The sequence below is a fragment of the Pleurodeles waltl genome, chromosome 6, assembly GCF_031143425.1.
Source record: "Pleurodeles waltl isolate 20211129_DDA chromosome 6, aPleWal1.hap1.20221129, whole genome shotgun sequence".
Taxonomy (NCBI): domain Eukaryota; kingdom Metazoa; phylum Chordata; class Amphibia; order Caudata; family Salamandridae; genus Pleurodeles; species Pleurodeles waltl.
The window spans coordinates 7,169,670-7,190,798 of NC_090445.1; the positions used below are offsets into that span (position 1 = coordinate 7,169,670).

The 21,129-nt window shown below is 55.1% G+C and overlaps 1 protein-coding gene across 2 annotated transcripts in view; it reads right to left on the minus strand.

Moving 5' to 3' along the window:
- Window positions 1–21,129, minus strand: part of SLC27A4 (solute carrier family 27 member 4) — a 216,662-nt gene that overhangs the window by 3,052 nt on the left and 192,481 nt on the right. For both annotated transcript variants that reach the window (XM_069236970.1, XM_069236971.1), the window contains exon 12: window positions 12,582–12,728. In XM_069236970.1, the coding sequence (XP_069093071.1) occupies window positions 12,582–12,728 (147 nt within the window). The remainder of the gene's footprint in view (window positions 1–12,581; window positions 12,729–21,129) is intronic.

Genomic DNA, 21,129 nt, shown 5'->3' on the forward strand with positions numbered 1-21,129 from the left:
GCAGCTGCCTAACCTACTGCTGCACCTGCTGCGTACGGTCTCTGTCCAGGCCCTGCGCTAACTCTGCCTCCGCTGCCTAACCTACTGCTGCACCTGCTGTGCGCGGTCTCTGTCCAGGTCCTGCGCTAACTCTGCCTCCGCTGCCTAACCTACTGCTGCACCTGCTGTGCGCGGTCTCTGTCCAGGCCCTGCGCTAACTCTGCCTCCGCTGCCTAACCTACTGCTGCACCTGCTGTGCGCGGTCTCTGTCCAGGTCCTGCGCTAACTCTGCCTCCGCTGCCTAACCTACTGCTGCACCTGCTGTGCACGGTCTCTGTCCAGGCCCTGCGCTAACTCTGCCTCCCCTGCCTAACCTACTGCTGCACCTGCGGTGCACGGTCTCTGTCCAGGCCCTGCGCTAACTCTGCCTCCGCTGCCCTAACCTACTGCTGCACCCTGCTGTGCATGGTCTCTGTCCAGGCCCCGCGCTAACTCTGCCTCCGCTGCCTAACCTACTGCTGCACCTGCTGTGCACGGTCTCTGTCTAGGCCCTGCGCTAACTCTGCCGCCGCTGCCTAACCTACTGCTGTACCCTGCTGCGCACGGTCTCTGTCCAGGCCCTTCGCTAACTCTTCCGCAGCTACCTAACCTACTGCTGCACCTGCTGCGTACGGTCTCTGTCCAGGCCCTGCCCTAACTCTGACGCCGCTGCCCTAACCTACTGCTGCACCTGCTGTGCACGGTCTCTGTCCAGGCCCTGCGCTAACTCTGCTGCCGCTGCCTAACCTACTGCTGTACCCTGCTGCGCACGGTCTCTGTCCAGGCCCTTCGCTAACTCTGCTGCCGCTGCCTAACCTACTGCTGCACCCTGCTGTGCACGGTCTCTGTCCAGGCCCCCCGCTAACTCTGCCGCTGCTGCCTAACCTACTGCTGCACCCTGCTGTGCATGGTCTCTGTCCAGGCCCTGCGCTAACTCCACCGCCGCTGTCTAACCTACTGCTGCACCCTGCTGTGCACGGTCTCTGTTCAGGCCCTGCGCTAACTCTGCCTCCGCTGCCCTAACCTACTGCTGCACCCTGCTGTGCACGGTCTCTGTCCAGGCCCTGCGCTAACTCCGCCGCCGCTGCCCTAACCTACTGCTGCACCCTGCTGTGCACGGTCTCTGTCCAGGCCCAGCGCTAACCCTGCCTCCGCTGCCTAACCTACTGCTGCACCTGCTGTGCACGGTCTCTGTCCAGGCCCTGCGCTAACTCTGCCGCCGCTGCCTAACCTACTGCTGCACCTGCTGTGCACGGTCTCTGTCCAGGCCCTGCGCTAACTCTGCCTCCGCCGCCTAACCTACTGCTGCACCTGCTGTGCACGGTCTCTGTCCAGGCCCTGCGCTAACTCCGCCGCCGCTGCCTAACCTACTGCTGCACCTGCTGCGCACGGTCTCTGTCCAGGCCCTGAGCTAACTCTACCTCCGCTGCCTAACCTACTGCAGCACCTGCTGTGCACGGTCTCTGTCCAGGCCCTGCGTTAACTCTGCCTCCGCTACCTAACCTACTACTGCACCCTGCTGTGCGCAGTCTCTGTCCAGGCCCTGCGCTAACTCTGCCGCAGCTACCTAACCTACTGCTGCACCCTGCTGCGTACGGTATCTGTCCAGGCCCTGCGATAACAATGCCGCAGCTACCTAACCTACTGCTGCACCCTGCTGCGTACGGTCTCTGTCCAGGCCCTGCTCTAACTCTGCCGCAGCTACCTAACCTACTGCTGTACCCTGCTGCGCACGGTCTCTGTCCAGGCCCTGCGCTAACTCTGCCTCCGCTGCCTAACCTACTGCTGCACCTGCTGTGCGCGGTCTCTGTCCAGGCCCTGCGCTAACTCTGCCGCCACTGCCTAACCTACTGCTGCACCTGCTGTGCGCGGTCTCTGTCCAGGCCCTGCGCTAACTCTGCCGCCACTGCCTAACCTACTGCTGCACCTGCTGTGCACGGTCTCTGTCCAGGCCCTGCACTAACTCTGCCTCTGCTGCCTAACCTACTGCTGCACCCTGCGGTGCACGGTCTCTGTCCAGGCCCTGCACTAACTCTGCCTCCGCTGCCTAACCTACTGCTGCACCCTGCGGTGCACGGTCTCTGTCCAGGCTCCGCGCTAACTCTGCCTCCGCTGCCTAACCTAATGCTGCACCTGCTGTGCACGGTCTCTGTCCAGGCCCTGCGCTAACTCTGCCTCCGCTGCCTAACCTACTGCTGCACCCTGCGGTGCACGGTCTCTGTCCAGGCCCTGCGCTAACTCTGCCTCCGCTGCCTAACCTACTGCTGCACCCTGCTGTGGACGGTCTCTGTCAGGCCCTGCGCTAACTCTGCCTCTGCTGCCTAACCTAATGCTGCACCTGCTGTGCAAGGTCCCTGTCCAGGCCCTGCGCTAACTCTCCCGCCGCTGCCTAACCTACTGCAGCACCCTGCTGCGCACGGTCTCTGTCCAGGCCCTCCGTTAACTCTGCCTCCGCTACCTAACCTACTACTGCACCCTGCTGTGCGCAGTCTCTGTCCAGGCCCTGCGCTAACTCTGCCTCCGCTGCCTAACCTACTGCTGCAGCTGCGGTGCACGCTCTCTGTCCAGGCCATGTGCTAACTCTCTGCCTCCGCTGCCCTAACCTACTGCTGCACCCTGCTGTGCATGGTCTCTGTCCAGGCCCCGCGCTAACTCTGCCTCCGCTGCCTAACCTACTGCTGCACCTGCTGTGCACGGTCTCTGGCCAGGCCCTGCGCTAACTCTGCCGCCGCTGCCTAACCTACTGCTGCACCTGCTGTGCACGGTCTCTGTCGAGGCCCTGCGCTAACTCTGCCGCCGCTGCCCTAACCTACTGCTGCACCCTGCTGTGCACGGTCTCTGTCCAGGCCCCGCGCTAACCCTGCCTCCGCTGCCTAACCTACTGCTGCACCTGCTGTGCACGGTCTCTGTCCAGGCCCCGCGCTAACTCTGCCGCCGCTGCCTAACCTACTGCTGCACCTGCTGTGCACGGTCTCTGTCCAGGCCCTGCGCTAACTCTGCCTCCGCTGCCTAACCTACTGCTGCACCTGCTGTGCACGGTCTCTGTCCAGGCCCTGCGCTAACTCTGCCTCCGCTGCCCTAACCTACTGCTGCACCCTGCTTTGCACGGTCTCTGTCCAGGCCCCGCGCTAACTCTGCCGCCGCTGCCTAACCTACTGCTGCACCTGCTGTGCACGGTCTCTGTCCAGGCCCTGCGCTAACTCTGCCGCCGCTGCCCTAACCTACTGCTGCACCCTGCTGTGCACGGTCTCTGTCCAGGCCCTGTGCTAACTCTGCCGCTGCTGCCTAACCTACTGCTGCACCCTGATGTGCACGGTCTCTGTCCAGGCCCTGCGCTAACTCCGCCGCCGCTGCCTAACCTACTGCTGCACCTGCTGTGCACGGTCTCTGTCCAGGCCCTGTGCTAACTCTGCCGCTGCTGCCTAACCTACTGCTGCACCCTGATGTGCACGGTCTCTGTCCAGGCCCTGCGCTAACTCTGCCTTCGCTGCCTAACCTACTGCTGCACCTGCTGTGCACAGTCTCTGTCCAGGCCCTGCGCTAACTCCGCCTCCGCTGACTAACCTACTGCTGCACCTGCTGTGCACGGTCTCTGGCCAGGCCCTGCGCTAACTCCGCCTCCGCTGCCTAACCTACTGCTGCACCCTGCTGTGCACGGTCTCTGTCCAGGCCCTGCACTAACTCCGCCGCCGCTGCCTAACCTACTGCTGCACCTGCTGTGCACGGTCTCTGTCCAGGCCCTGCGCTAACTCTGCCTCCGCTGCCTAACCTACTGCTGCACCTGCTGTGCACGATCTCTGTCCAGGCCCTGCACTAACTCCGCCGCCGCTGCCTAACCTACTGCTGCACCCTGCTGTGCGCGGTCTCTGTCCAGGCCTCGTGCTAACTCTGCCGCCGCTGCCTAACCTACTGCTGCACCCTGCTGTGCGCGGTCTCTGTCCAGGCCCTGCACTAACTCTGCCTCCGCTGCCTAACCTACTGCTGCACACTGGTGCGCAGGGTCTCTGTCCAGGCCCTGCTCTAACTCTGCCTCCGCTGCCTAACCCACTGCTGCACCCTGCGGCGCACGGTCTCTGTCCAGGCCCTGCGCTAACTCCGCCGCCGCTGCCTAACCTACTGCTGCACCTGCTGTGCACAGTCTCTGTCCAGGCCCTGCGCTAACTCCGCCAACGCTGCCTAACCTACTGCTGCACCTGCTGCGCACGGTCATTGTCCAGGCCCTGTGCTAACTCTACCTCCGCTGCCTAACCTACTGCTGCACCTGCTGTGCACAGTCTCTGTCCAGGCCCTGCGCTAACTCCGCTGCCGCTGCCTAACCTACTGCTGCACCTGCTGCGCACGGTCTCTGTCCAGGCCCTGAGCTAACTCTGCCTCCGCTGCCTAACCTACTGCTGCACCTGCTGCGCACGGTCTCTGTCCAGGCCCTGAGCTAACTCTGCCTCCGCTACCTAACCTACTACTGCACCCTGCTGTGCGCAGTCTGTGTCCAGGCCCTGCGCTAACTCTGCCTCCGCTACCTAACCTACTGCTGCACCCTGCTGCGTACGGTCTCTGTCCAGGCCCTGCGCTAACTCCGCAGCCGCTGCCTAACCTACTGCTGCACCCTGCTGTGCACGTCTCTGTCCAGGCCCTGCGATAACTCTGCCTCCGCTGCCTAACCTACTGCAGCACCCTGCTGCGCACGGTCTCTGTCCAGGCCCTGCGCTAACTCCACCGCCGCTACCTAACATACTGCTGCACCTGCTGTGCACGGTCTCTGTCCAGGCCCTGCGCTAACTCTGCCTCCGCTGCCTAACCTACTGCTGCACCCTGCTGTGCGCGGTCTCTGTCCAGGCCCTGCGCTAACTCTGCCGCTGCTGCCTAACCTACTGCTGCACCCTGCTGCGTACGGTCTCTGTCCAGGCCCTGCGCTAACTCTTCCGCAGCTACCTAACCTACTCCTGCGTACGGTCTCTGTCCAGGCCCTGCGCTAACTCTTCAGCAGCTACCTAACCTACTGCTGCACCTGCTGTGCACAGTCTCTGTCCATGCCCTGCGCTAACTCCGCCGCCGCTGCCTAACCTACTGCTGCACCTGCTGTGCACGGTCTCTGTCCAGGCCCTGCGCTAACTCTGCCTCCGCTGCCTAACCTACTGCTGCAGCTGCGGTGCACGGTCTCTGTCCAGGCCATGTGCTAACTCTCTGCCTCCGCTGCCCTAACCTACTGCTGCACCCTGCTGTGCATGGTCTCTGTCCAGGCCCCGCGCTAACTCTGCCTCCGCTGCCTAACCTACTGCTGCACCTGCTGTGCACGGTCTCTGGCCAGGCCCTGCGCTAACTCTGCCGCCGCTGCCTAACCTACTGCTGCACCTGCTGTGCACGGTCTCTGTCGAGGCCCTGCGCTAACTCTGCCGCCGCTGCCCTAACCTACTGCTGCACCCTGCTGTGCACGGTCTCTGTCCAGGCCCCGCGCTAACCCTGCCTCCGCTGCCTAACCTACTGCTGCACCTGCTGTGCACGGTCTCTGTCCAGGCCCCGCGCTAACTCTGCCGCCGCTGCCTAACCTACTGCTGCACCTGCTGTGCACGGTCTCTGTCCAGGCCCTGCGCTAACTCTGCCTCCGCTGCCCTAACCTACTGCTGCACCCTGCTTTGCACGGTCTCTGTCCAGGCCCCGCGCTAACTCTGCCGCCGCTGCCTAACCTACTGCTGCACCTGCTGTGCACGGTCTCTGTCCAGGCCCTGCGCTAACTCTGCCGCCGCTGCCCTAACCTACTGCTGCACCCTGCTGTGCACGGTCTCTGTCCAGGCCCTGTGCTAACTCTGCCGCTGCTGCCTAACCTACTGCTGCACCCTGATGTGCACGGTCTCTGTCCAGGCCCTGCGCTAACTCCGCCGCCGCTGCCTAACCTACTGCTGCACCTGCTGTGCACGGTCTCTGTCCAGGCCCTGTGCTAACTCTGCCGCTGCTGCCTAACCTACTGCTGCACCCTGATGTGCACGGTCTCTGTCCAGGCCCTGCGCTAACTCTGCCTTCGCTGCCTAACCTACTGCTGCACCTGCTGTGCACAGTCTCTGTCCAGGCCCTGCGCTAACTCCGCCTCCGCTGACTAACCTACTGCTGCACCTGCTGTGCACGGTCTCTGGCCAGGCCCTGCGCTAACTCCGCCTCCGCTGCCTAACCTACTGCTGCACCCTGCTGTGCACGGTCTCTGTCCAGGCCCTGCACTAACTCCGCCGCCGCTGCCTAACCTACTGCTGCACCTGCTGTGCACGGTCTCTGTCCAGGCCCTGCGCTAACTCTGCCTCCGCTGCCTAACCTACTGCTGCACCTGCTGTGCACGATCTCTGTCCAGGCCCTGCACTAACTCCGCCGCCGCTGCCTAACCTACTGCTGCACCCTGCTGTGCGCGGTCTCTGTCCAGGCCTCGTGCTAACTCTGCCGCCGCTGCCTAACCTACTGCTGCACCCTGCTGTGCGCGGTCTCTGTCCAGGCCCTGCACTAACTCTGCCTCCGCTGCCTAACCTACTGCTGCACACTGGTGCGCAGGGTCTCTGTCCAGGCCCTGCTCTAACTCTGCCTCCGCTGCCTAACCCACTGCTGCACCCTGCGGCGCACGGTCTCTGTCCAGGCCCTGCGCTAACTCCGCCGCCGCTGCCTAACCTACTGCTGCACCTGCTGTGCACAGTCTCTGTCCAGGCCCTGCGCTAACTCCGCCAACGCTGCCTAACCTACTGCTGCACCTGCTGCGCACGGTCATTGTCCAGGCCCTGTGCTAACTCTACCTCCGCTGCCTAACCTACTGCTGCACCTGCTGTGCACAGTCTCTGTCCAGGCCCTGCGCTAACTCCGCTGCCGCTTCCTAACCTACTGCTGCACCTGCTGCGCACGGTGTCTGTCCAGGCCCTGAGCTAACTCTGCCTCCGCTGCCTAACCTACTGCTGCACCTGCTGCGCACGGTCTCTGTCCAGGCCCTGAGCTAACTCTGCCTCCGCTACCTAACCTACTACTGCACCCTGCTGTGCGCAGTCTGTGTCCAGGCCCTGCGCTAACTCTGCCTCCGCTACCTAACCTACTGCTGCACCCTGCTGCGTACGGTCTCTGTCCAGGCCCTGCGCTAACTCCGCAGCCGCTGCCTAACCTACTGCTGCACCCTGCTGTGCACGTCTCTGTCCAGGCCCTGCGCTAACTCTGCCTCCGCTGCCTAACCTACTGCAGCACCCTGCTGTGCACGGTCTCTGTCCAGGCCCTGCGCTAACTCTGCCGCAGCTACCTAACCTACTGCTGCACCCTGCTGCGTACGGTCTCTGTCCAGGCCCTGCGCTAACTCTGCCGCAGCTACCTAACCTACTGCTGTACCCTGCTGCGCACGGTCTCTGTCCAGGCCCTGCGCTAACTCCACCGCCGCTACCTAACATACTGCTGCACCTGCTGTGCACGGTCTCTGTCCAGGCCCTGCGCTAACTCTGCCTCCGCTGCCTAACCTACTGCTGCACCCTGCTGTGCGCGGTCTCTGTCCAGGCCCTGCGCTAACTCTGCCGCAGCTACCTAACCTACTGCTGTACTCTGCTGCGCACGGTCTCTGTCCAGGCCCTGCGCTAACTCTGCCGCTGCTGCCTAACCTACTGCTGCACCCTGCTGCGTACGGTCTCTGTCCAGGCCCTGCGCTAACTCTTCCGCAGCTACCTAACCTACTCCTGCGTACGGTCTCTGTCCAGGCCCTGCGCTAACTCTTCAGCAGCTACCTAACCTACTGCTGCACCTGCTGTGCACAGTCTCTGTCCAGGCCCTGCGCTAACTCTGCAGCAGCTGCCTGACCTACTGCTGCACCCTGCTGCGTATGGTGTCTGTCCAGGCCCTGCGCTAACTCTGCCTCCGCTGCCTCCGCTGCCTAACCTACTGCTGCACCCTGCGGTGCACGGTCTCTGTCCAGGCCCTGCGCTAACTCCGCCTCCGCAGCCTAACCTACTGCTGCACCCTGCTGTGCGCGGTCTCTGTCCAGGCCCTGCGCTAACTCTGCCGCCGCTGCCTAACCTACTGCTGCACCCTGCTGTGCACGGTCTCTGTCCAGGCCCTGCGCTAACTCTGCCGCCGCTGCCTAACCTACTGCTGCACCCTGCGGTGCACGGTCTCTGTCCAGGCCCTGCGCTAACTCTGCCGCCGCTGCCTAACCTACTGATGCACCCTGCGGTGCACGGTCTCTGTCCAGGCCCTGCGCTAACTCTTCCGCCGCTGCCTAACCTACTGCTGCACCTGCTTTGCACGGTCTCTATCCAGGCCCTGCACTAACTCTGCCTCTGCTGCCTAACCTACTGCTGCACCCTGCGGTGCACGGTCTCTGTCCAGGCCCTGCGCTAACTCCACCGCCGCTGTCTAACCTACTGCTGCACCTGCTGTGCACGGTCTCTGTCCAGGCCCTGCGCAAACTCCACCGCCGCTGTCTAACCTACTGCTGCACCCTGCTGTGCACGGTCTCTATCCAGGCCCTGTGCTAACTCCACCGCCGCTGTCTAACCTACTGCTGCACCCTGCTGTGCACGGTCTCTGTCCAGGCTCTCCGCTAACTCTGCCTCCGCTGCCTAACCTACTGCTGCACCCTGCTGTGCACGGTCTCTGTCCAGGCCCTGCGCTAACTCTTCCGCTGCTGCCTAACCTACTGCTGCACCTGCTGTGCACAGTCTCTGTCCAGGCCCCGCGCTAACCCTGCCTCCGCTGCCTAACCTACTGCTGCACCTGCTGTGCACGGTCTCTGTCCAGGCCCTGCGCTAACTCTGCCGCCGCTACCTAACCTACTGCTGCACCTGCTTTGCACGGTCTCTGTCCAGGCCCTGCGCTAACTCTGCCGCCGCTGCCTAACCTACTGCTGCACCTGTTGTGCACGGTCTCTGTCCATGCCCTGCGCAGTCTCTGACGCCGCTGCCTAACCTACTGCTGGACCCTGCTGCCCGGTGCCCAACTTCCTTGAGGGAGACCAACACCCCTGCTGACCACAGCCTTTGGCTATCACCCCACCAGTGTCCAACTTCCGTTGCACAAGCCTTCAGCCCTGCATCAAACCCTCTCTCCCCCAACATGTGCCAACCCACGCTGAGTCCTTCAGCTCTATGGACCCAACCCAAATTTTCTTCTAAATATTTTGGCACTTCACCATGCAAGCTTCCACCCCATGGTACTACGGAACAGTGTAATCCTCTATAGGGAATCTTGCATGGCACAGTGGGGGGGGGAGCTTGCATAGTGGCTCCCATGGGGGAATCCTGGTACCTCACTGGAGGGCCTACCTGGGTCCTGAAAGATTACCATGGCCTTGAGGTCTAAAAAAAAAAGTTATTTTCTGAGGTGCGGTCTCTCAGTGCCCCCATCCAAAACAAAAAGTGCCTGGGGTCAAGATGTCCCTACCCTGCCTCCTTATGTCCTCTTTCAAAAATGCTTTCAAGATGTGGGGACCAAGTCTCCAAATCCTGGTGATGGCAGCCAACAAGGTCACTCAGTACCATGTTACTGTAATGACTGATGGGAGAAAGGGGTCCCTCTGCCAATCAGAAGGCCCTATTTTCTTAAAACATTTTCATCACCGCGGGACAAAACATCTAATTATACCTAACTTTTTCTGAGCACTAACCCCTTAATGCCCAACCTAAGCCCCCGTTAAAACAGTAGTTTCTCAAAAATAAAAAAAAGGCTCAATGGATCTACACCAATTCACAAAAAGCACGTTTGTTGAGTAAAGTTCTAACTTTTTGTCAAATATTGTTTAATTACTTTTCGATTTTCTGTATCTGAGAGCAAAGTTGTTATACTTTCTGCTTCTATATGTATGGTTTACCGCCATGGTAGCTTTTCATGTGTACTTGTTTTACCTAAAGATTTTTGGGCAACACCAGAAAGCAAGTGGTCGCATTTGTGCAGGATGCTAAAACCACACTGAAGAGACTCATGACTATTAGAACAAGTGTTATCCATTTTAAAGTAAATGTTACTTGCAATCTCAGGCACTTAGGGGGTCATAATGACCCCGGCGGTCGGTGGAAATGTGGCAGTAGTACCGCCGACAGGCCACCAATGTACCACACTGACCGCCATGGCGGTAGGCCGTAACAGTGACATGGAATTCCTTCCCTGTCACTGGTAGGAGGCCCACCCCCCCAACACTCCCTATACAAACCCCAATCCCCCTCCATCCACGCTCCCCCCTTTTCAATCCCCCCCATACATGCACACTAGCAGGCACGCACCACGCATTCACACACTCACACAGGCATACATGCATGCATCCATTCATTCACACACACATCCATACACACATCAAAACTTACACACAGACACACACTCAATTCACTTTTCCATTCAATGACGCATTCTCACACATGCACATGCAACACTACACACTCATGCGCATGCACGCACACACTCACAGAGTCATGCACACACCCCCACACACACACAACACCTCCCACCCCTATCGTAAACCCGACTTACCTGAATCCAGGGGTTTTTCCGGCAGGGGGACGGGACAGGGAGCTGCTTCCGCCAGAAGTGCCAACCAGCAGAATACCGCTAGGCTGTATTATTTCTCATAATACGGCTGGCGGCGGCCGACTGCCGTGGTGCTGCTGGTGGTAGCAGCGCCACCTTAACACCATCCGCCAGCATGGCCACAGCCAGATTTCCACCCTTCTTGTGGCGGAAATCCGGCTGTGGCCATATTATGGCAGACGGATGTTAGCCGCGGCGACGGTTTGCCGAGGCGGTAGGCGGCAGTTACCACCAAAGTTAAAACATGGGCCTTAGTGTCCTTCGCATGTTAATTTGCTGTACCATGGTAATAATCCCAAATTTTACCTTTGCTCTGTAGTAATAAATGTGCGGTTGTGCGTTTATTAGTACAGTTGCTCTAAATAGCGTGTTATTGGGCCACATTAATTTCAGTGCCATGGCATAAATATACATTGATGCACAATTGGTCCATTTTGAAACAAAAATGTATTTAAACTCCAAAGCATTTCAGAGGAGAAAGGTCCTTCATCAAGGGGTATATTGCCATGTACGCTACAACGATTGCAAAAATGTATACAAGTACATCAGTAATTGCTGTTTCAAAATCAGTACTTAATTTGTAAATAAAAACGTGCCGGGACCAAAGCTCTCCTTTGAAACTTGTGGCTCCTGCAATTAAATGTGCGAGAACAGAATACTGAGGCAGCGTGATCCTGAATCCATCTTGGGCCTCTTTAATCCAGCCACTCCCTGCCCCTTCAGCTCACTCTTGAAGCTTTCGGCTTTCTCCCTTTGTGACGCTTTTTTGTTTTTCTCTTCCTGTGTCTTTCCCATATGTCTTTTGCTCACAGTAAGTGCTTGAGGCAGAAAAACTAAACGCCGGCCCTCAAAAATAATTGCAGTTGCCCCACACCGGAAACCACTGGGTCAATTAGGCACTGTTCAAAATAGACCAATTGTGAGTCCTTGAACTGAAAGCTACAGACACAACCTTACAAGTGATTGACTGTTTTTTACTTTGTGGTTTGAATATCCACTAAATACAGAAATTCTCATATGTTTTGATAAGTGATATTTTGTACTAAAAAAAAAAAAAAAAGTTCACAAATGATTTGAAAACAGCACTTAAACATTAAATGGGAGAAGGCTATCCGGCTCCCATTGGTTTGCACTCATGGCCCCGGCTTTAGAGCAGTGCAGTCGGTGTGGCCGCACAGGGCGCTGACCTGAAGGGGGGGCACTGACCTTGGGGTGGGGAGTGGGGGCTGTGTTTCACAATAATGTACAATCTAAAATCTCCTGATGCAGAGTTCCTTGTTCCTCCAGATTTCAGGCAGCAAAAAAAATGTCAAGATTAGTGTTGTGATTCATCTTTCTGCTAGAGAGAGAGTTTTGTCCTTTTATCTAGTGGCAGTTTTGACTCGCCATAAGGTAGCGCAGAGGGTTAATGTGCCTGCTGCAAAGAACAGATCTGTATTTTATGTGGATAGCTGAGTGGATTAGTAAGCACTTTAAAACAACTGAAATGTATGGGAGAGAGGGGCTATGGAGAGATGAGGGGCACTTTTGCCAGGTGGTAGTGAGGGAATCCGATGATCAGGTGATGGGGTAGGGGCACCACAAAAGACTGTCTCACTGTGAGAAGACACTGCTCGGCCCTGTTTGCACTGTGAAGCTTTCCCACAGGAATCAAGCTATATCTCTCATCTCACTGACAGCGTAGACTAGAACCAGTCTGGTGTTGCGTGTGTTCTCATCGGTGAGGACCAGCCCTGGTATTTGGAGCTAGACTATTTCTACTGGGGCAGAACCAAGGCTGATTTGTGTCTGACTGTAGTGTGGCTAGAGTGGCAACAATGGGAGACAAAGAGTGCCAGAGACTAATTCAAGCATTTCACCCATCACTTTTTTGATTTACTCACAGATTTATACCAATAAAGCCTCTTCTGAGCACAGTAATGTCTGCCAATGCTGAGAGCATCAGGAATGTAAAGAACAAGCAATTTTGATAACCACCACAGCAGCAGGAGATGAACATTACCAGACTTGTTTTGGGGACCAGCCTGGTCAGGTGTTGGTGGACTCACCTGTCTTGTTGACTTCCGGCAGCAGCCGCAGGAACACTGGGTGGGCATACACGGGGAGAGCCTTCCGCAGCTCACGGGCAAAATTCTCCAAGTCACAAGTGCCCTGAGGGTCTGCGATGGCAGCCATCCCTGCCCTCCCCTCGGTGCCTAGAAGAGAAGGAAGGAAGAGTCACTGGGCATCCTCACCTGCAGGAACAGACAAGACATTGACCTGTAACAGCAGATCCCACAGACACATTTCTCTTTTTCAACTTGCATATGTGTCATGCAGACGCCCTTACAAAAGGCAACCAACTGGCACTCCTGCCAGCAGTCTCTGCAGAGAGAGCAGGGATGGCATTAGCAGTCTGGAACAACTGGCCACCTTTACAATTATAAGCTGCTTAGATTACGTTGACAAGTGGTGTGAAAAACATGGACTGAGTCCAATAAAGGCAAGGGCACTGGTGGGGAATGTGAGAAGACACCGCTGGGCACTGGTGAGGAGTGTGAGGAGACGCCCCTGGGCACTGGTGAGGAATGTGAGAAGACACTGCTCGGCACTGGTGAGCAGTGTGAGAAGACACCGCTGGGCACTGGTGAGGAGTGTGAGAAGACACCGCTGGACATTGGTGAGGAATGTGAGAAGACACTGCTGGGGAGTGTGAGAAGACGCCGCTGGGCACTGGTGAGGAGTGTGAGAAGACACTGCTCGGCACTGATGAGGATGTGAGAAGACACAGCTGGGCACTGGTGAGGAGTGTGAGGAGACACTGCTGGGCACTGGTGAGGAGTGTGAGAAGACGCCCCTGGGCACTGGTGAGGAATGTGAGAAGACACTGCTCGGCACTGGTGAGGAGTGTGAGAAGACACTGCTCGGCACTGGTGAGGAGTGTGAGAAGACACCGCTAGGCACTGGTGAGGAGTGTGAGAAGACACCGCTGGGCACTGGTGAGGAGTGTGAGACGACACCGCTGGGCACCGGTGAGGAGTGTGAGAAGACACCGCTGGGCACCGGTGAGGAGTGTGAGAAGACACCGCTGGGCACCGGTGAGGAGTGTGAGAAGACACAGCTGGGCACTGGTGAGGAGTGTGAGACAACACCGCTGGGCACTGGTGAGGAGTGTGAGACAACACCGCTGGGCACTGGTGAGGAGTGTGAGACAACACCGCTGGGCACTGGTGAGGAGTGTGAGAAGACACCGCTGGGCACTGATGAGGAGTGTGAGAAGACACTGCTGGGCACTGGTCAAGGAGTGTGAGAAGACACCGCTGGGCACTGGTGAGGAGTGTGAGAAGACACCGCTAGGCACTGGTGAGGAGTGTGAGGAGACACCGCTGGGCACTGGTGAGGAGTGTGAGAAGACACTGCTGGGCACTGGTGAGCAGTGTGAGAAGATGCCACTGGGTACTGGTGAGGAGTGTGAGAAGACACCGCTGGGCACTGGTGGGGAGTGTGAGAAGACACCGCTGGGGAGTGCGAGAAGACACAGCTGGGCACTGGTGAGGAGTGTGAGATAACACCGCTGGGCACTGATAAGGAGTGTGAAAAGAGACAGCTGGGCACTGGTAAAGAATTTGTGAGAAGACACTGCTGGGCACTGGTGAGCAGTGTGAGAAGACACTGCTGGGCACTGGTGAGCAGTGTGAGAAGACACTGCTGGGCACTGGTAAGGAGTGTGAGAAGACACCGCTGGGCACTGGTGAGGAGTGAGAGAAGACACCGCTGGGCACCGGTGAGGAGTGTGAGAAGACACTGATCAGCACCGTTGAGGAGTGTGAGAAGACACTGCTGGGCACTGGTCGAGGAGTGTGAGAAGACACTGCTGGGCACTGGTGAGGAGTGTGAGAAGACACTGCTGGGCACTGGTGAGGAGTGTGAGAAGACACTGCTGGGCACTGGTGAGGAGTGTGAGAAGACACTGCTGGGCACTGGTGTGGAGTGTGAGAAGACACCGCTGGGCACTGGTGAGGAGTGTGAGAAGACACCGCTGGGCACTGGTGAGGAGTGTGAGAAGACACCGCTGGGCACTGGTAAGGGGTGTGAGAAGATGCTGCTGGGCACTGGTGAGGAGTGTGAGAAGACACTGCTTGGCACTGGTGAGAAGTGTGAGAAGATGCCACTGGGCACTGGTGAGGAGTGTGAGACAACACCGCTGGGCACTGGTGAGGAGTGTGAGAAGATGCCGCTGGGCACTAGTGAAGAGTGTGAGAAGATGCCGCTGGGCACTGGTGAGGAGTGTGAGAAGACACTGATGGGGAGTCTGAAGAGGCAGACACCACCGGTGACTAGAGAGGTGCCGAGCAGACACCACTGGACAGAGGTGGAGAGTTTGAGAGGCAGACACCGCTGGGCACTGGTGAAGAGTGTGAGAAGACAATGCTCGGCACTGGTGAGGAGTGTGAGAAGACACTGCTGGGCACTGGTGAGCAGTGTGAGAAGACACCGCTGGACACTGGTGAGGAGTGTGAGAAGACACCGCTGGGCACTGGTGAGGAGTGCGAGAAGACACTGCTGGGCACTGATGGTAAGTCTGAAGAGGCAGACACCACCGGGCACTAGTGATGTGCTGAGCAGACACTACTGGACAGAGGTGGAGAGTTTGAGAGGCAGACACTGCTGGGCACTGGTGAGGACTGTGAGAAGACACTGCTTGGCACTGATGGGGAGTCTGAAGAAGCAGACACCACTATGCACTAGTGAGAAGACAAGCAGACACCGCTGAACAGCTGTGGGGACTTTGAGAAGCAGATACTGCTAGGCACTAGTGAGGGGCCACTCACACACCCCCAGGCACTAGTGAGGGGCTACACAGACACCCCTAGGCACTAGTGAAGGGCCACGCAGACATCGGTGGACAGAGGCAGGGGGCTTGAGAGGCAGATACTGCTGGGCACAAGTGAGAACACAAGCAGTCACCGTTGAACAGTAGTGGGGAGTTGGGAAAGCAGATCCAGCTGGGCACTAGTGAGGGGGCATTCACACACCCCCAGGCACTAGTGAGGGGGCATTAACACACCCCCAGGCACTAGTGAGGGACCACACAGACACCCCTAGGCACTAGTGAGAGCCACGCAGACCCAGCTGGGCACTAGTGAGGATATTGGTTTCCATATATTTTGTTTCTTTTAAAGGTTGGCTTAAGGCCCACTGGGTCTCATGGTGCTTGGAAAGATGGGCCATTTTAAAGAGTGTACAAACTATAAAATTACTACATTTATATGCATATGAATTTGGAAACTGAAAGAAGGAAAATGTTACCTACCTTGCAGCTATCTATTTACAGTTTGTAGTGCTGTAGATTCACATACTCTGAAGTTTTCGGTCTGGAGATAACTAATAACTTGAGAACCACAATGTGCCAAGAAAAAGACTCCGCCTCACATTGTGTTTTTTCCCCCCAATGGGTGAGTTCAGTAAGTGGAGTACAGCAAAGCAGGACAGTATACAGGTTTTAAGGCGTAATATGAAATATATAATGTATGTGCTACATAAAACACCTAAAGCACGCAGGTCACGTTCAAGGCGCCTGTGAATCTGTAGCACTATTGGCTACAAATGAAAAATGTTACTCTGTAAGCATCTGCTCGTGGCATGTAGTGCTGTAGATTCACATGTTGTCTCACATACATACTCCTGCTATCTGGTCTGGTGTTGGGCTTGGATGTGTGCAGGTTGGTTTTTCTTCAAAGAATTCTTCTTGAGTCACAAGGTAGAGTGACTCCACCTACTGCTGGTAATGCGCATGGGCACCAGCTCCAGTTTTCTCCGCACCATAGCGGGTGAGGATGGAGATTGAGATAGAGATATACAAGAGAGATGGCCATGTGAGAAATAAATGGTATAAAAAAGTAAAGGGTATCTGTAACAACCAAGACTTCCAGGGAGGTGGGTGGGCACATGTGAATCTACAGCACTACATGATACAAACAGATACTTGCAGGGTAAGTGACATGTTCTCATCGAAGCATGTGTCGTAGACACACACGCTATGCACAGACGGTAAAGCAGTTCTCCCATATGCAGTGGCTAGCCAGAGGATGTTGCAGAAGACTGAAAAGTGCACGAGTACATCCTGGCCAAAGTTAGCTTGTTTGTGTGCAGATACATTCACACAATAGTGTTTAGTGAAGGTGTTTAGTGTAGACCATGTAACTGCTTTGCATTTATCAGCTGTAGGAATGTTTCCTAGGAAGGACATTGAGGCCCTTTTTTATGGGTAGAGTGGGCTCTGGGAGGGATAGGCAAAGGTCTTTTGGCTTTTGTATAACATGTTGAATACATTTACCTATCCATCTGGTTATGCCTGATTGCAAAGACCCCGCCCTTTGTGCGGATTTGACAAAAATCTGTGGAGTTTTGCGAAAGGGTTTTGTTAAAAAATATTACAGAAGGGCTCCCTTATCACCTACGGTATGGAAAGCCCATTCCGCAATGGAATCAACTTGGGGGAAGAAAACTGGCAGCTTAATAGATTGGTTAAGTTGGACGGTGTATGAGGCCGGCCCTCTATGTAGTGTGCAAAACTAGGCACACTGTGCAGGGGATCCAGGCAACCACACATGGTTTCCAGGGGTAAAGATTAGACCACTTGATGCTCCAATTTTTAAGGTAGCTGGTCGAGCACTAAGGCTAATCTTGGAGAAGTGAAAGCATCTGCTGTACTCACAGCATCAATCCTGCGACTCACACACTCCAAGGAATAACTTGAGACCAATTTATAAAAATACTTCAGATTTTTATATAATTTTTAAGATCAAGATTATCAGAATTGGTTAAGTACTTTTTAAGATATGAATTTTTGAATTTTTAGTAAATGCAGTCTTTCTGTGCGTATATACGCACCACAGAAATCAATAGGCAGTCACTTTTAAAAACGCAAATAAAATCGCACAGTTATGTAACCAGGTTCCGCTTTTGCAGGTTGGTCGAGGTCATCGGTGGCCACACTGTGCCGGCTGGAGAGGCTCGGGTGACTCCCGGGGTCCGGCAGGAGCAGCGTTGAAAAGTCTCTTGGAGCAGGTGCAGGGCCAATCCGGGGGATCACTTGAAAATGGGTGGTTCTTGCAGATTTAAAGCAGATTTAAAGGTGGTGTCTTGGGGTCCCCTTGGGGTGTCGAGGTCATAAGGGGTGTGGGACCCTGTGGGCACAGCTGGTTCCTCGTTGCAGGACACTGGGTGGTGGAGTGCAGAGCGAGTTGGTGATCCGGGAGCTGTGTGCAACTGAGTCCTTTGGAGCTGGAGGTAAGTCTCTTGAAGGGCGTTTGTGGATGGTGGTGTTTGAGATGTTTACTATTCGAGACAAAATCTTGACCTCTTTTGCGGTACCCATCCGGTATTTCATGTCATCCCAGTGTGTCCTGTCGTATCTGGAAAGTAAGCCAAATGAAAGAGCAGTGCAGTGGGTGGCGGTGGTGGATTGCCAGCAGCACCAATCTTCTTGCTTTCCTTTGATGGTGGTGGTGCATCACCGGTGGCCTGGGCACTGGCACATTTGTGGGCAGTGTGGTCTACCACGGCGACGGGTAGGAGTTGGCTCCTAATGAAGACTAGGTCTGAATGTGAGGCCTTACATTTTTGGTCCACCCTTCGGGTGTCCACCCAGGCTCGTGTAATATCAGGAGTCGGTTTGAGCACAACCCCTTTAACACTGGGAGGTTTTGCATGGAACACTGTGGGGATGAAAGGGTTTCCATAATCCTCCTATAAGGCATCTTTATGCAGTTCTGCCTTATGGAGAGAGACTGTGGAAAGATATGACATAGTATCATCTGGTGGAGAAGGGTGGGAAGGATAGAGTTCAGGGTCTGTGTCACCCGGAGGATCTACATTTTAGTTATCCCAGAGATTACCCTCTGGTTGCAGGTCGTAAGGCTCCTCTGGGTACCCTGGTCTATGCTCCAGAAATCCTGAGTGTGATGTCTCACGTGGAGAGTGAGGGAGGGGCTCAGCAGGTAGAGGGTTGGAAAGGGAAGGTGAGTGAGGAAGAAGAGGAGGAGGAGAGAGGGAAGGAGGACCAGGCAGTGGTGGTGGACTGGCTGCCTTGACATGTCTCCGTCCGCTGTTTGACTGTGACAGCAGGTCAAGGGCTTCCTCAAAGCTGAGCTCGGTCTTGGAGCCATCCTTGGGTGGTGGCGGTGGGTGGGACAGGATCCATGCAGTGTCGTGGTTGATCATGTTTTTAATGCTGATGGGTGCCAGGTCCTTCTTGCAGTTGCTGAAGAACGGGTTCAATGGAGCCGGCAGAAGAGCAGGTCTCGACGTGGAGTGTTTTGGAGCTGTTGTATGCATTATCAATGCTGAACGAGGCTTCGATGCAAAGGCTTTGGCTTCAATGGCTGCTTGGAGAAAGTAGGAAAGGCCACGAAGGATAAGGCTCCTACCAGGGTATAGAAGTCTTCTCAGTCATTGAATCAGATGAGTACATGTGCGTCAAGTCGATGTGAGAAAGGTAAACACTATGATAATACTGACAAAAAGCAGAGGAACCGAGAAGGCCTGACGAGATCCAGACCCTGATAACACATGTCCCAATCAGGCGATGGAAAGAAAACAATCTGATAATGGAGCTGATGCCCATGACCATTAACAGCAATAGGTGGAGTCCCTGTACCTCGAGACTCTAGAACAGGGGTTCCCAACCTGTGGTCCGGGGACTGAGAAGCCTCCTCAGGGGGTCCGCGGCCGCTTTGAAAATGTAATAATGTTAACAGATTATGGCCCCAGCTTTCAGTAATGACTCATTGGGGGGGTCCCCATATTTCAATAATGATTCAGTGGGGGTCCCCAGGTTTCAGTACTGATAAAGTGGGGGTCCACAGAAGTCAAAAGGTTGGGAACCACTGCTCTAGAAGACTTCTTTGAATAAAAACAACCAGCACACACCCCACACACTAGATGGCAGGAGTACGTACAGCACGTTAATCTCCAGCCACGCATGCCTCAGATAGTTACGAGGTAAGCAACATTTACTGTTTGTAATGTGTGCTGCTGAAGATCATGTGCTCTGCAGGGACTACACAGCAGTTCACTTCTCCTACAAGTGTGGCCTGTAAGCAGCTGAGGGAGAGCTTTGAAGTAATGTTTTGAGTACTGTCTGGCTTGATCTTCTTGCCAGGCACGGATGTCCACACAGTAATGTTTCATCAAAGTGTGTGGTGTGGGCCGTATTGCAGCTTTGCAGACGTATGCCAGCGGGATGTCAGCTGGGAAAACCATTGTGACTCCCTTTTTGTGTGTAGAGTGGGTTCTAGGCGCTGCGTATAAAGTGCCCTTGGCTTTAGCGCAGCATACATGGATATATTTCACTGTCCATCTAGCAACACTGCACTTTGAAATAGCATTTTCCAAATTGGGTTTTATGAAAGCAACAGTTACTTTGGGCCTGAGAGATCTTGGCGGACAAGTTACTCAATCACAGCAGTGACGGGGGTACATTGACCTATTCCTACAACCCTTTGTTATCAACCTTCCGTCATACATAAGGGACACCAAAGACCTTCTCAGCAAATTAAGTGACTTTGAGTGGACTGAGGGACATTTTTTAGTTACTCTGGACGTCACCTCACTCTACACGTGCACACGAGAGACGTCGGCCTGGTTGCCATTCAACATGTCTTAGATACTTGTGATGCTTCTTTTTTGGAACACTCTAACATGCTCATTGACCTAATTAAATTGGTTTTGGACAACAATATTTTTGTCCATAACGGAACATGGTTCAGAAAAATCCAAGGGGTTGCAATGGGGGCGAAATGTTCCCCATCGTTTGCCAACCTATACATGGGCTATTACGAACTGTCACACATATGGAGGGAGTGCTCACCAGATTTGACCCAACACATTCTATATTGGGGTAGATATATTGATGACATCCTTTTGTTCTGGTCGGGGAGCCTTGACTTACTTGGGCGCTTTTTACATCATCTTAACACAAATACTTTCAACATAACTATTTCCGGGGAACACAGTATGTCTCAAGTCAACTTCATTGATCTCACCTTATACATCAAGGGGGACAAAATCTACTCCAAGTTATATAGGAAACCAACAGCATGCAACTCCATCTTACATGCCAAGAGTTCGCATCCCATCTCACAAATCAATGCAATACCATTTGGGGAACTTACTAGGATTAGGAGGAACTGCAGTGAGGACACTGTTTTTCTGGAAGAATTGAAACAAATGAATGCACGTTTTACACGTAGGGACTACCCCCACAATATTCTGCTCCAAACTAACAATATAATTAACTGTGTCAAAAGATCTGATCTTTTGGTTACATCCACCAAGAAAAAGTCATTTAGACCCCTCTCCCTTATCACTCCTTACAATGCACTGAGCTCGCACATATACAAAATTTTCCAGAGACACTGGCCTTTCTTGCTAGCAGATGGGCATCTTAAGAAGAGTCTCCCTTCTAAACCCAGCATCACTTACAGCGGGGGACCTGCCCTACGCAAGCACCTCTGTCACAGTTTTCTTCCACCAGACCCGAAAGACACCTGGTTACCTACACCACCGCAGGGCTCATTTACATGTGGACATTGCAACATGTGCTGTTACATT